At 38.6% G+C, this 13,137-nt stretch overlaps 3 protein-coding genes across 3 annotated transcripts; 2 read left to right on the plus strand and 1 right to left on the minus strand.

The window, feature by feature from the left end:
• The first annotated feature begins 1,526 nt into the window (after nt 1-1,526).
• LOC125191118 (cell wall / vacuolar inhibitor of fructosidase 2-like) lies at nt 1,527-2,288 on the plus strand. Its single transcript, XM_048088585.2, has one exon. The coding sequence runs from the start codon at nt 1,588-1,590 to the stop codon at nt 2,080-2,082; it is 495 nt and encodes a 164-aa protein (XP_047944542.1). The 5' UTR covers nt 1,527-1,587; the 3' UTR covers nt 2,083-2,288.
• A 4,721-nt stretch (nt 2,289-7,009) lies between these two features.
• Nucleotides 7,010-9,292, plus strand: LOC125186901 (putative E3 ubiquitin-protein ligase EDA40). Its single transcript, XM_048083388.2, has 3 exons — nt 7,010-7,334; nt 7,421-7,516; nt 7,827-9,292. The coding sequence occupies exons 1-3, from the start codon at nt 7,224-7,226 to the stop codon at nt 9,114-9,116; spliced, it is 1,497 nt and encodes a 498-aa protein (XP_047939345.1). The 5' UTR covers nt 7,010-7,223; the 3' UTR covers nt 9,117-9,292.
• A 1,727-nt stretch (nt 9,293-11,019) lies between these two features.
• Nucleotides 11,020-11,433, minus strand: LOC125189960 (uncharacterized). The gene has a single exon (XM_048087172.1). It carries the CDS (start codon nt 11,431-11,433, stop codon nt 11,020-11,022), a length of 414 nt encoding a protein of 137 aa, XP_047943129.1.
• Nucleotides 11,434-13,137: the final 1,704 nt, after the last annotated feature.

Below are 13,137 nucleotides of genomic sequence, written 5' to 3' on the forward strand. Positions count from 1 at the left end.
GCGCCAACATCCGAAGTATAGGGGCGGCATAGCAGCATCCTCCTCCAGCTCCTCCAGCAAACGGTCCAGGTCGGTTGCCCTATCCGACGGCGTCTCCGATGATATGGCTACCCAGCTTGCCGGAGCTAACTTGGGTAGCCTAGACATGCCCACGGTTCGTAAACCGGCAGTTCCGGTTCGGAACCGCCGGTTTCGGTTTCGGGAAATGTGGAACCGGAACCGAACCGTGAGGCTGTTTCATGGTTCCGGTTCTGGTTCCGGTTCAAAAACCGGCGGTTTCGGTTGCGGTTTGGAACCGCTGGTTTTCCGACGGTTTTTAACGGTTTTTCACGGTTCTGAACCGCCGGTTTCCGGCGGTTTTTCACGGTTCCGGTTTGGAACCGACGGTTCCGGCACGGTTTCGGTTCGTAAAATTTGAAACCGGAACCGGCCCACGGTTCAAAATATGGCGGTTCCGGTTCAAGAAAAAAGTCACGGTTCCGGTTCGGAACCGGAACCGGCGGTTACGGTTCCGCGGTTAACCGCCGGAACCGAAAACCTTGGGCATCTCTAGGGTAGCCCCGACGCTGGCCCGAGCAGTTCCCGCCCGCAAGGAAGGAAGAAGGCGTCGGCCAACCGCCCCCGTCGTCGCGTCTCGACTCCATCCGCCCCCACCCCGGCCCCCGCCCCCGCCGCCCCCGCTCCCTTTGTGCCTCCTCCACCCCCGAACAACACGTTGTGGGCCATCTTGAGTCAACTCTATATGAACGATACATCTCGAATGACTCCGGATCAACTTGCAACACATGAGCAAATGATCCGGGGTCTCAAGAGGCAATTGGGGATAGAGGACTAGTCTTCCACGTGTGTAATTTTTAATTTGTAGGATTTTAATTATGTATTTTTTATTTTCTAGGATTTTAATTATGTATTTTTATTTTTTAGTATTTTAATTATGTAATTTTTATTTTTTAGGATTTTAATTATGTAATTTTTATTTTTAATGTATTTTTATAATGTAGAAATGTTTTTAATAATTGGAGTATTTAAATTGAATAATAGAATGGTGGGACCCTTGAGCTTGTCCTTGGCTAAGAGCACGGATGTGGGTGTTGTGCTCTTAGCTAAGGACAAGCAGTAAAAGTGGGTCCGGGCCCACTTCCGTGCTCTTAGAGCACGGATGGGGATGCTCTTAGAAAATGTGTGATTTATAATTTGGGATTAATGATCTAAGCCCTTAATTTAAATATCTAATGACTATTATTTAATTATAGTTAGCATTTAAATTATGAGTTAACAATATAGCACTCCAGTTCCTCAAAGAAAAAAAATGTACTAGTAAAGTTTTGAATTAACAAACAAAAAATCAGGAACGGCATCATTCACTTATTTTTTGCCCTTTTGAGCAAATATAGATATAGAAGTATAATAAAATAGTATGTTGACCAATTTATTGACGTATAGAAATAAAACAGCCTATATGCAGTAATTGCGTGTGCTTGTACATTCCGCATCAACTGCATGTACCCTCCCTAATCACATAGTATTATGAATCAGTTCAAAACCCGTTTTTCCCAACCAACTACTCCATTTTGATCCATATCCAAAATGGCCGCCGCCTCTCGAATCATTTCCCTCATCATCGCCGCCCTCTGCTGCCTCCTCCCTTCCGCCGCCGCTCAGAAACCAGATTTAGCCGTCGCGGTCTGCAGAAACACCACCGACTTCGCCTTCTGCCGCGCGGCCGTCTACTCCGATCCCCGCGCTCCCGGCGCCGACCGCTACGAGCTCATCGACATCATATTCCGGCTGGCGTATCGGAACGCGTCTGATACGAGAGGCTACATCGCCGGCAAGGTGAAATCGGGCGCCGGTGAGCTGAAGAAATGCCTAGGTGACTACGACAAGGCGGTTGCGATCCTGGAGGGGATGCTCAACGATTTGAATTCGGAATCTTATTTCGATTTGGATTCTCGATCCCTTGATATCCAGAGCAGAGTGATCGACTGCGGGAAGGGATTGCGCATTGGCGTCATTGCTCGAAGGAACCAGAACATGCTTAAATTTGCAAATATGTGCTATGCTGTTTCTAAGCTTTTTTAGTTTCTTCGTTAAGCTTCATTTTCTACTTTGTTGATTCTAGGTTTATTTTTGCTGAAAAATAAAGGTGATTCTGCAAGTGGTAAAGTGATAATTTGAATTTATCATGACACGGACTTTAGAATATAGATGGTGTCATTTTGACACTCTAGTTCGGATGTTAAGCATGTTTTTATAAAAAATTAATCATTATTTTCATTTTCATTTAATTTACTAAGTACTATTATTTTTCTTCTAGATTGTGAACCTTGTAATAATTTTATCCCTATTTTAATTTAAAAAGAACAAAATGTTCATAGAATTAAGAATAGAGCAATGATAATTGTACATAAATTTACCTACATACTTAGGTTTTTAGATATGGATAGTGATAAATGTATACTTTTTTATTACATAATTAACATTTTTAAATATTATACCAAAAGGTAATTAAATTGTAATCCATTAAATAAAAATAAATTACTTACTAATTATTTTGCAACAATTTAGGAAAATATTAAAATTTTAAACTAAATATCTACATATTTAAGTAAAAAAATTAATTTTTATTGAAGATTGTATATATATTTTGAATCAAGCTCCAAATCATGTAAAACTTTGTCATAAATTTTTCACATCTTTTTTTATTACTCCATGTAGAACATTATAACAAAAAATAATAATTTGAAATTTAATTCAATTAAAATTTAGAAGTTACATATACAATTTATGTACTATATTTATCTTTATTCATACTAATATATTTTATGTTTATAATTAATTCTTGAATATTAATATAATTAATTTAAATTGAATTATGGCATATTATATATTTACTCTTCAAGAGTAATTCAGGAAATAAACAATAGTATAATTAATGATAAAACTAATTTGAATAAAATTTATTCAATCCGAGTAAGTTTATGGATATTATAGTATGTAATTTGTGTTTATATTAATTATACTTATAATGACAATTTTTCTTAAAAATCATGAAATTGATAAAAGTATATATGCCTCGTCCCACAACTTCAAAAACGGCAGTAAACATCATGATTTTTACATTTTCTCAGTGTTTTTACTAGTCTAATTTGGCTGAAATTATATAATGCAGCATACGAATTTTTATCATTATCCCCATCAAACTAAAAAATAATCCAAACTCATTATTTAATTGATGTGGTAAACTCACTCAACTTTATTTTACCCAATAATATCAGCAAGTGTACGGAGTTATTGTAGTAAATAGCAAGCAAGGGTATATCGTATCCCACAAAGACAATTAACTATCCAGATGATTAAGAATTTTGGCTTTGAGACTAACAATTATTAAAAGCATATAAATTTAGAGATTGAAATAAAGCACTTAAACAAGATAGCAAAGAAGCAAGTTGTAGAGAATGATAGAGAAATATGCAGAATTTAAGGATCCGATGCACAACTCATAGTCATAGCCTAACCCAATTGAAACCGATTTACTATTTAAAGTCTCCAGAATTGTTGAATCAATCACAATTGTAGATTAAACCCCCTCCCGAGATGAGAAATCCGTAGATTAGGTGTAATAATTGAAGTCCCCTTCTAATTCTTAGACCTAATTCCTAACAGTTTGATTAGATTAATGATCCCACTCAGAATCTCAACTCTCCCGAGTTCTATCGAATTAAGGTGTAAATTACCCTCTTTCAACATTAATTATTTCATCTCCCAATTACTCTAAGAAACCCTAACACTTCCAATTGGTGATCAAGCAATTGATAGGAAAAAGCACAAGAATAATTCAAACAATTGCAAGAGCAAGATAAAAACTAAGTCAATTGGATTAAAACTATGAATAAATGCATCTTCACCAAGAATTCTACATGAAAAGTTTAGCTACTCGTGTTCATGGTAGAAAACAAATCAAAACTAAGAAAAATAATGGAAATCATGATACGGAGTACAATTGGCGGAGGAATCGAAGCTTGAAGCTTCAATCTTCTTCCAAGAGTTCTTCAAAGAGGAAGAGTGGGTGTTTGGCGGCGGTAGAGAATGCCTAGAATTGACCTAATTCTTCCCTCTTATTTTTCTCCTCTAAAAATCGCGTTTCAGCTTTGAAAAACGCCAGATTGACGAACCCGGCCGGGTGGAATTAATCAACTGCAAAATTCACCCGGCCGAGTGAAAGTTTCTGGAATTTCGCATGCTTTAGCGGGCTACCCGGCCGGGTGGAATTATAGGGTAATAATTCACCCGGTCGCGTGATATTTTATGGACTGCGCAGTGTTCGTAAAACGACTATAACTTCTTCTACGGGACTCCGATTGAGGCGTTTAAGATACCCACGCGAAGCTCTTTCGAAGATGAAGAGCATGATATGCATTAGAGGCTAATTGGACTTCAAAATCTCCTGTAAAATTGTCTCAAACCAAGGCTACTGTACATCGACATATTTTGTACCTTTTTCTACACATTCTTAACAAAATGGTCAACATACCAACATAATAGAAAAGTAGATATAAACATGCCTAATAATACACAAAATATGATCAAATTCATACAAAACCACCCTCTAAAACCATGATATTACAATAAAAAAACCAAAATCATTCATCATTATAAAACCATGAAGATTAAAAAAATATATCAAAATTTATAGTAGATTTTACTATCAATTTTAAAGTTATGGGATAAAATAAAGAGGGAACATCTTTTTAGGTCCACGAATTTTTCCAAAGTATCATTTTAGGTCCGTGAACTTTGAAAATATCATTTTAGGTCCGTGAAGTACAAGTTAATATCATTTGAGGTATTTTGAACTTTTTTTGGACGAAAATGCCCTTAAGGCCTTCAAAGGGCAATTTGGACAATTCTTTCGCTACTCATCTTGCGTCAAAGACTTATAGTCCAACAATTTTTTTACTACTATTTAATTCAGTTACCATCCAAATTGAATTTAAATATAATTAAAATTTGCCGTAAAAAATATGTGTTAGTTTTCCAATTATTAGATGACTAATTATTTAATGATAGTGAATTGGGACTTGATACTTTATTTTATTTTTTCAATCTAAACTGCATTTTAATAACTTGCAATAGGTGATGAGTGAATTCTTTTTAGTTTATTTATTTTGAAATTAGATAGCTATTAATTTGGATTGTCATTTGGAGATGAATTTCGATCAATTAACATCTAAATTGAATTTAAATATAAAAATGTGCCGTTAAAAATAGTTGGATTCTATGTCTCTGATGCAAGATGATTGGCGAAAGAATTGTCCAAATTCATCTTTGAAGGTCTTAAGGGCATTTTTGTCCAAAAAAAATTCAAAATACCTCAAATGATATTAACGCATAGTTGATGGACCTAAAATGATATTTTCAAAGTTTACGGATCTAAAATGATACTTTGGCAAATTTCATGGACTTAAAAAGATGTTTCCTCTAAAATAAAATATAACTAAAATTTTAATTTCCGAACTAAAAATTATGTAAATGTATTTATTTATGAACTTTGGTAAATAACTATGTCTGACATTTGACAGTCCTTTGTTGATCAATACAATCCTCAAAACAAGAGGTAGAGATTTATTAGGTAGTTGGTCACTTCTTGTGGGCTTGGGCTTCTACAAATCTACTTCCCTCTTTTGCACCACTCATTTTCGACTTACCATTCATGACAAATTTTGAGGGCCCGAAAGTTTAGGAAATTCTTTAACATTTGCCTTTTTTCAGTAAATTTTAGTTATACACATGAATGCTAAGTTATATGGCTATTTGTATGAAATATAATAGAAATAGAAAAGAAAAGGAAAAGAAGTACAAGAATATTAAAAAAAAAAAAAGGGCATATGATATCAAGATAGGTAGAAGGAAAGACTGACATTTTCGTAAAAGCATAAATATGTCCCTCTCATAAAATAATTAATATGTCAGTTAAATTATATTCCAAAGTTTGAATTTTATAATTAAGTTCATTGGTGAAATGATGAAATTAAAAATGCAATGTCTGTTAACAATCATTATACGATTACTTAACAAATACACTGATTAAGTTTCAGGATTTCAAAGTTTAAAACACTCAGTGACTCATATTTAAACAACCTCTAAATTAAATTGGTTTGACTAGTCAAACTTCACAAGCTTTTATATACCTCGATTATTTCATTAGATTGCTTCTTGCTTTTTGAATGAAAAATAAGCCAGGAGTTTGCTCTTTCGAGGGACAGGACAAAAATTGGAGGACCCACACATCACCTAACGACGAACAAGAAAAAGAAAAAAGAACAAAGAAAAAAGAAAAAAGAAAATATGAAGAAAGTGAAGAAGGATTTGCGCTCCTCTATGTAACACCAAGTTATATTCATTTACCAATTTTCAGCCCATCTTCTTTTGTTTTCTTTGGTAAAAAATCAAGTTTATTAAGGTGCTTAATAAAAACCACTGGCATTTAAATTACCATTTAGAATTATTTTCATACCTGAACAAACTTTGTAGAGAATGACATTGTTTTTAAATAATTTCCAAATTCTAATTGGCAATGTTTAAGCTATTAGATCACCAAATCTAGTGATTAATAATTGAATTTTATTACTACTACTTATTTAGATGCTAGTTATTTTTTTTAGCTATAATCATAGTAAATTGGAAAAAGCGAAATTCAATCTGTTTGAAAAAATTAAGATTTATTTACAGTGTAAATAAAAATTCATCAGTAGTATTAAATGAATGATTTAAAAAAATAGGAATATGAAAATCGGAGGAGACCCCACACAAATAGTGATTACTACTACTAGTAATGGAGTTATTTAATAATTCGACAATTTATTTGCACTTGGTATGAAAAAATTGATTGAGTTTATTAAAGTTGAGTATATACGTATTCCCGTAGAGTGGGAAAAAGAAAGAAAAATGGTAAAAGCAATATAAGTGGAATGGGAATTTGGTTAGTGGGATTGTATTTATTAGCAGTGGCAGTCCAAAAAAGTGGATGAATTAGAGGGCCCTCTCTACCTCAATCATCATTCATCTCTCTCTCTCTCTCTGGGCTGCACCTGCACAGCATTAAACTGATGAAGTGAGAAAATTGGAGATGGCAGGGAATTTTGGTGAACACTCCACCTTCTGCACTCTAATCTCCTGCTGCTTTATTATTCTACAATAATTACGTTTTTGAGGCGGTGGAAATGGGCGGAGAAGCCGGTGGCGCTTCCCGGAAATTCAGGAGAGCCGCCAAGAAATTGTTTGTATCTTTGTGCTTCTGCGACCCTCATCTCCACACCTCCTCTGCCACCACTGTAACTAACTCTCCTCTCTCTCTCTCTCTCTCTACATTGTTCACACTAGATTGTGTTTTTGTTTTAATCTTAATTTCTGCCCACAGATTTCGCCGGAAACCAACATTTCTTGCAATAAATTTACCCCTGATGCTGCCAACCACGCCAATGCCACTTCAATTACCAGCCCCTCTTCTAATAAGGTGCTTCTTTCTATTCATTTCTTTATTACTACTTCCTTTATTTTTTTAATTTCAAAACCTGTAATTTGATGGTGAGATCCCTTCCCTTGAGCATGACTGAATCTAAATGTGTGTGTTGTTATGACGCCTACAAGATTATACGCTTTAATTTGATGCATCCATCACAAAAGGGCAACAAATTTAGGTACTATAGAGTTGTAACACTAAAGTACACATGGAATGTGTAATGTCACACACACAATTTATCAGTTGCTTTTTTTAAATCAATGTGGAATAATCCTGAATCCTTTTGTGTTGATCACTCTTGCAGACTTTGTGCGCGATATGTCTTGACCCTTTAAACTACAGCTCGGGGAGCAGCCCGGGCCAGGCGATCTTCACGGCCCAGTGCTCCCACGCCTTCCACTTCGCCTGCATTTCCTCGAACGTGCACCATGGCAGCGTCACCTGCCCCATCTGCCGTGCTAACTGGACTCAGCTTCCTCGCAACTTGAACGCTCGCTGCTCCCTTCACTCCAACAAGGCCGACCCCATTCTTCAGATCCTCGATGACTCCATCGCCAACTCTCGTGTCCACAGGCGGTCCTTCTTGCGCTCTGCTCGCTATGATGATGACGACCCCATCGACCCTGACCACACTACCACCACCCAACCGCGCCTCCATCTCTCTCTCTCGCATCCCGGCTTCAGCGCCATGTCCTCCACCTCCTCCTCAATGGCTGAGTCACCACATCTCTCCTCAAATGGAGAGACGCCGCTGCTGTGCTCCTCCCCGAGCAACAGGGCTTATCTCCGTGTCAAACTAGCGCACCAGCCAGCAACGGACCTGGTCCTCGTTGCAAGCCCCAACGGGCCACACCTGAGGCTGATGAAGCAGGCGATGGCGCTGGTGGTTTTCTCGCTCCGCCCAATTGACAGGCTAGCTATCGTGACCTACTCCTCTGCTGCTGCACGCGTCTTCCCCCTCAAGCGTATGACCTCCTACGGGAAGAGGACCGCTTTGCAGGTCATTGACAGGCTATTCTACATGGGGCAAGCGGATCCGATGGAGGGGCTCAAGAAAGGGGTGAAGATACTCGAGGATCGCCTTCACAAGAATACGCAATCTTGCATCTTGCATCTAACAGACAGCCCTTCGAGATCGTACCATCAATTTGACATGGAGGTTGGTGTCACGGTCCACCGGTTCCACGTAGGGTTTGGATTTGGGGCATCAAACGGGTTCATCATGCGCCAGTTTGAGGAGTTCCTGGCGAGGACGTTGGGAGGGGCTGTGACGGACGTGCAAATGAGGATTGAACAGGGCTCGGGGATTGTTAGGATCGAGGAATTGAGAGGGGGCGAGGAGAGGAATGTGGCGGTGTATCTGCCAGATTATGGACCTGTACGCATCGAATACAGCTATACGGAGGGAGGAGGCGATGGTGAGTGCGTGAGACGAGGCGAGGCCATCGTGGGCGGGACGGATAAAGGAGATGGGAGTGGTGATGGAGATGGTGTGGGAATAGGTGAAAGGATGAGCAGTGCTGAGAACTGGGATTTTCATGATCCTTTCATGGCTAGAAGATGGGCTAAACATTTGCATGGTTATAGGCTTTAGTTAATTCTTGTTTCTTGTATTCATTGTATTTCTACACACACCAGCTTCACTCATTTCATTTAATCTTATTTTTTAGGTCTTGCATTTGCATAAGTCATGATAATGTAATGTGGTTGAGTTCAAATGTATTATTGTTTGGTTTTAAATTGGTACTCCTATTACATGCTTACCGGTCATATGATTCGATCACATTATTAAACTAAATTAGTTGAATACTACTTTTCACCTTATTACTCGAATTGAGTTGACAATTTTGTGAAGCTCAAGAATGTTTATAATATTAGGAAAACAAACTTAAGTTAATCAATACTAGAAAACTGAAATATCAAATCATTGAGCTTGATTCCACAACATTGAAATTCATGAATGATTCTCTTTGTCACTAACAAGGACACCTCTGTAGTCTCTAGTCTACAAAGCAAAATAGCTTGTACAGGTCACTAGATTCTCATAATTTCACACAGTAAGTTTATATCTCATGCTCTAAATTTTGCTTTACATTTGTAGCTTTAAGAGATGGGAGTAGATTCATTTGCTGTAAGATCTATTTCAATTTGCATCTTCTTTTACTAGTAAAACATGGCAACTTACATCAATCATGTTTCCCTAGCCTCTACTTAAATTAACCTATTTCACCTTGCATCTTCTTTTCTTTATTTTTTCAGCAATCAGATCGTACTTCTTGTTTCGCTCATCTTCTTCCTCCCCTCATCATCTTTTAAAAAATGTACATGCACATTGAGAGGAAGCCCGACCATACTTTTTGTAGCGGATTATATGGAAAGTTAGGTCCTCCTGGTGGTCCAAGGAGGTCGGCCACCCCTCCAGCCCCCTCGATTCGCCCTTGGCAATGCCACATTCTACGATTAGTTAATACACGAAAATGGTTTAAATAATCCCACTTTACTTTCATTTACAAACCTATATACTAAAACCAAACATAACTTTCATTTTCAAACCACTACTATATGCTTGAATAAAACCATGCATGTCCAATTAGTTTTATCTTGCTTTATAACAAAATTAATTATGAATAGTTTCGAGCCAATTCAATATCTTGTTCTCGAACATGTCCAGAGTAATAATCACTTTGAAAATTAATTAAGCATGTCTTAGTGAATGTTGTGTAAGCAAATAGAATGGACTAACTTCTCTAAACAGTTTTTGCTCAATGATGCAAATATGTCATGATGATTAATTTGGATGTGATGGGAATTTCATAATTCAAAAGATAAAAAAGGCAAAGGCAAAGGCGAGCAAATTAAAATTAGGTGACAGGGAAAGAGAGAAAATCAATTATAAAGTTGAATATTGTGTTACAGTGGCTAGTACATTTGCCTGCAAAATCCAGACACTAGATACTCTTGAAGATGAGAGAAACAAGAAGTAAAGACATACCTACTGATGAGGGGAACGCTCAATATTGACTTTAATATGCACGTTGATTTCCCCTTTCAAAATATTAGTACGATATTTATACATACTGATCTCAGTAAAGACATACTTTTAGTTTTTATTGATTTTTTGAACTAGACTTGTATGCCCCATTTTTTATACTTGTAAAAATAAGTTATATACATGTAAATCATTTAAAGCATCCACAGTGGATGCCCTAGTGCATGCCCTAGTGAGAACTCTAGTGGTTACCACGTCAGCACGTCCTAGTGCATGCCCTAGTGAGAACCCTAGTGGTTACCACGTCAGCACGCCTATCTTTCTGCAATGGTGGAGTCCTAGTGCATGCCCTATCTATTATCCATTTCTCATTTCAATTTCAATTTTAATTTTTTTTATGTTTACCAATTATAAATAGAAAATTAGACTTCTAAATTAAAGAACTAGCAATAAAACATACATTACTTATTTTTTTTTTTTTTTAAAGTTACAATAAAGAGGTACAATTTCAACGACCACTACGTGTCCAAACTTCTTCAATCATGTCGTTCATAAGATCAAGATGAGCTTGTTGGTTGCGCATGCTCTCCTGAGCTTGTAATCTCTCGCTCAGTCCATAGGGTAAACCTCGAACGACCAGCGGGGCTGCATGACCTGCGCTCGGAGCGGCTTCATCGTCGGACCACTGGCTAGCTGCACGACCTTCATCGTGAATAATCATGTTGTGCAAGATGATGCACGCATACATGACATTAGCGATATGATGCCTGTACCAGGAACGAGCCGGGCCTTTCACTATTCCCCAACGCGCTTGAAGCACATCGAATCCTCGTTGTCCTTCCGTGCAGCCTCCTGCTTTGCCGCAAAAAACTCTCTCCTCGCACCCGTTGGGCAGGAGATCGTCTTCAAGAAAACTGGTCATCTCGGGTAAATGCCGTCGGCTAAGTAGTACCCCATATGATGTTGTCGTCCGTTGGCAGTGAAGCTGATAACCGAACCGTTGCCATTGCATTGCTCGGTAAAGAGACTGGACGAGTTCAGCACATTGATGTCGTTGTTGGACCCCGCCACGCCAAAGTGAGCATGCCAAATCCAAAGACTGTGGTCAACGATTGCTTCAAGGATCATCGTCGGGTGGGCACCCTTATATCCACTGGTAATTTGACCTCTCCACGCTGCAGGACAATTCTTCCACTCCCAGTGCATATAATCAATACTCTTTAACATTCCAGGAAAGCCGTGCACCGATTCGTGCATCCGCAGCAGGTCCTGGCAGTCTTGGGCATTCGGCTTGCGCAAATATGTGGCGCCGAAGGCGTCAATATCGCCAGCACAAAATTTACTAGACACTCCCGGCCAGTTGTATCCCGACATGAAGATACTCGTCGAACATGTCCGCCGTAGTGCTGTATGTCAACTGACGAAGCGCAATCGTGCACTTCGTCAACGGGGATGGACCCTTTCTGTGAGCCGCATCTTCGCGCTGCTGGAAGTACTCGTTGCGCGCCTCCAACGCGTGAACAATCTGGAGAAACAGCTCTCGTCGCATCCGAAACCGTCGGTGAAAAACCGGCGCGCCCCACCGAGGATGTTCGGCGAAGTAGTCCTCGAACAGACGTTGATGAGCTTGGAGTCTAGGACATGATCTCGACGGACGGATGTCCGTCGCTGGATGGGCCTCGGGACCTGCTCTTGGGCCTGCTGTTCGGCTTGCTCTTGCTCTTGTATTGCACGAATACCGGCGAGAATCTGGTTCCCGAAAGCAAACATTGCGCGTTCCATAGACCGACCAATATCTTCTCCGGGAAACATTTTGGAAAAATGAGTGAAAGAGATATTGCAATGGAGAGAGATTTGAGAGAGATGTGTGAGAGTTGTGTGAAAAATGAGTGAAATTAAGGTATATTTATAGAATTGAAAAAGAAAAAAAAAATAATGCGTTAATCGGGCCAACGCCTGATCGGCGCGCCCCTGCAATGGGCAACCGATCTCACACCCAATGGATCGGGCGAGAGATCGGTCGCGACCGAACTCTCGGTCGTCCTCGGGCACGCCCAAGACCTGCAATGGATGTCCGATCATGCCCGAGTCCAATCTCGGACGATAGGGCATGAGATCGGACATCCATTGTGGATGATCTTAGAAAACTTTAGAATTAACTAAAATAAACTGAAATCTACTTAGCATAGGTTCAAGTAGCTGATTTCAGTTTACGTTCTACTCCCTCCGTCCCATAAAAGTTGAGACAAAATTTTTGGGCACGGAGATTAAGAATTTATATTAAATAAATAGGAGAGATGAAAAAAGTAGGAAAGATAAGAGAGAGTAAAGTAAATGATGGAATAAAGTAAGAGTGATTAGATGTTTTGTCTTTAGTTAAAAAAGGAAATGACTCAATTTTGTTGGGACGGACTAAAAAGGAATACGACTCAACTTTTATGAGACGGAGGGAGTACTATTAATTACAATAATAATGATGATGTTGATAGTTTTTATTGTAATTTGTACTCCATTTAATGAAATAAAAATATTACATGCAACCTGAAATTAGAAAAAAAATGTTAGGAATTATAGAAAGTTGCATTATTTACCCAGTTTTTGGAAGTCATATTACTTTTATCTTTAG

Source organism: Salvia hispanica, chromosome 5, assembly GCF_029641045.1.
Source record: "Salvia hispanica isolate PSC_SH4W2 chromosome 5, Shi_PSC_v1, whole genome shotgun sequence".
In the NCBI taxonomy this organism is placed as follows: Eukaryota; Viridiplantae; Streptophyta; class Magnoliopsida; order Lamiales; family Lamiaceae; genus Salvia; species Salvia hispanica.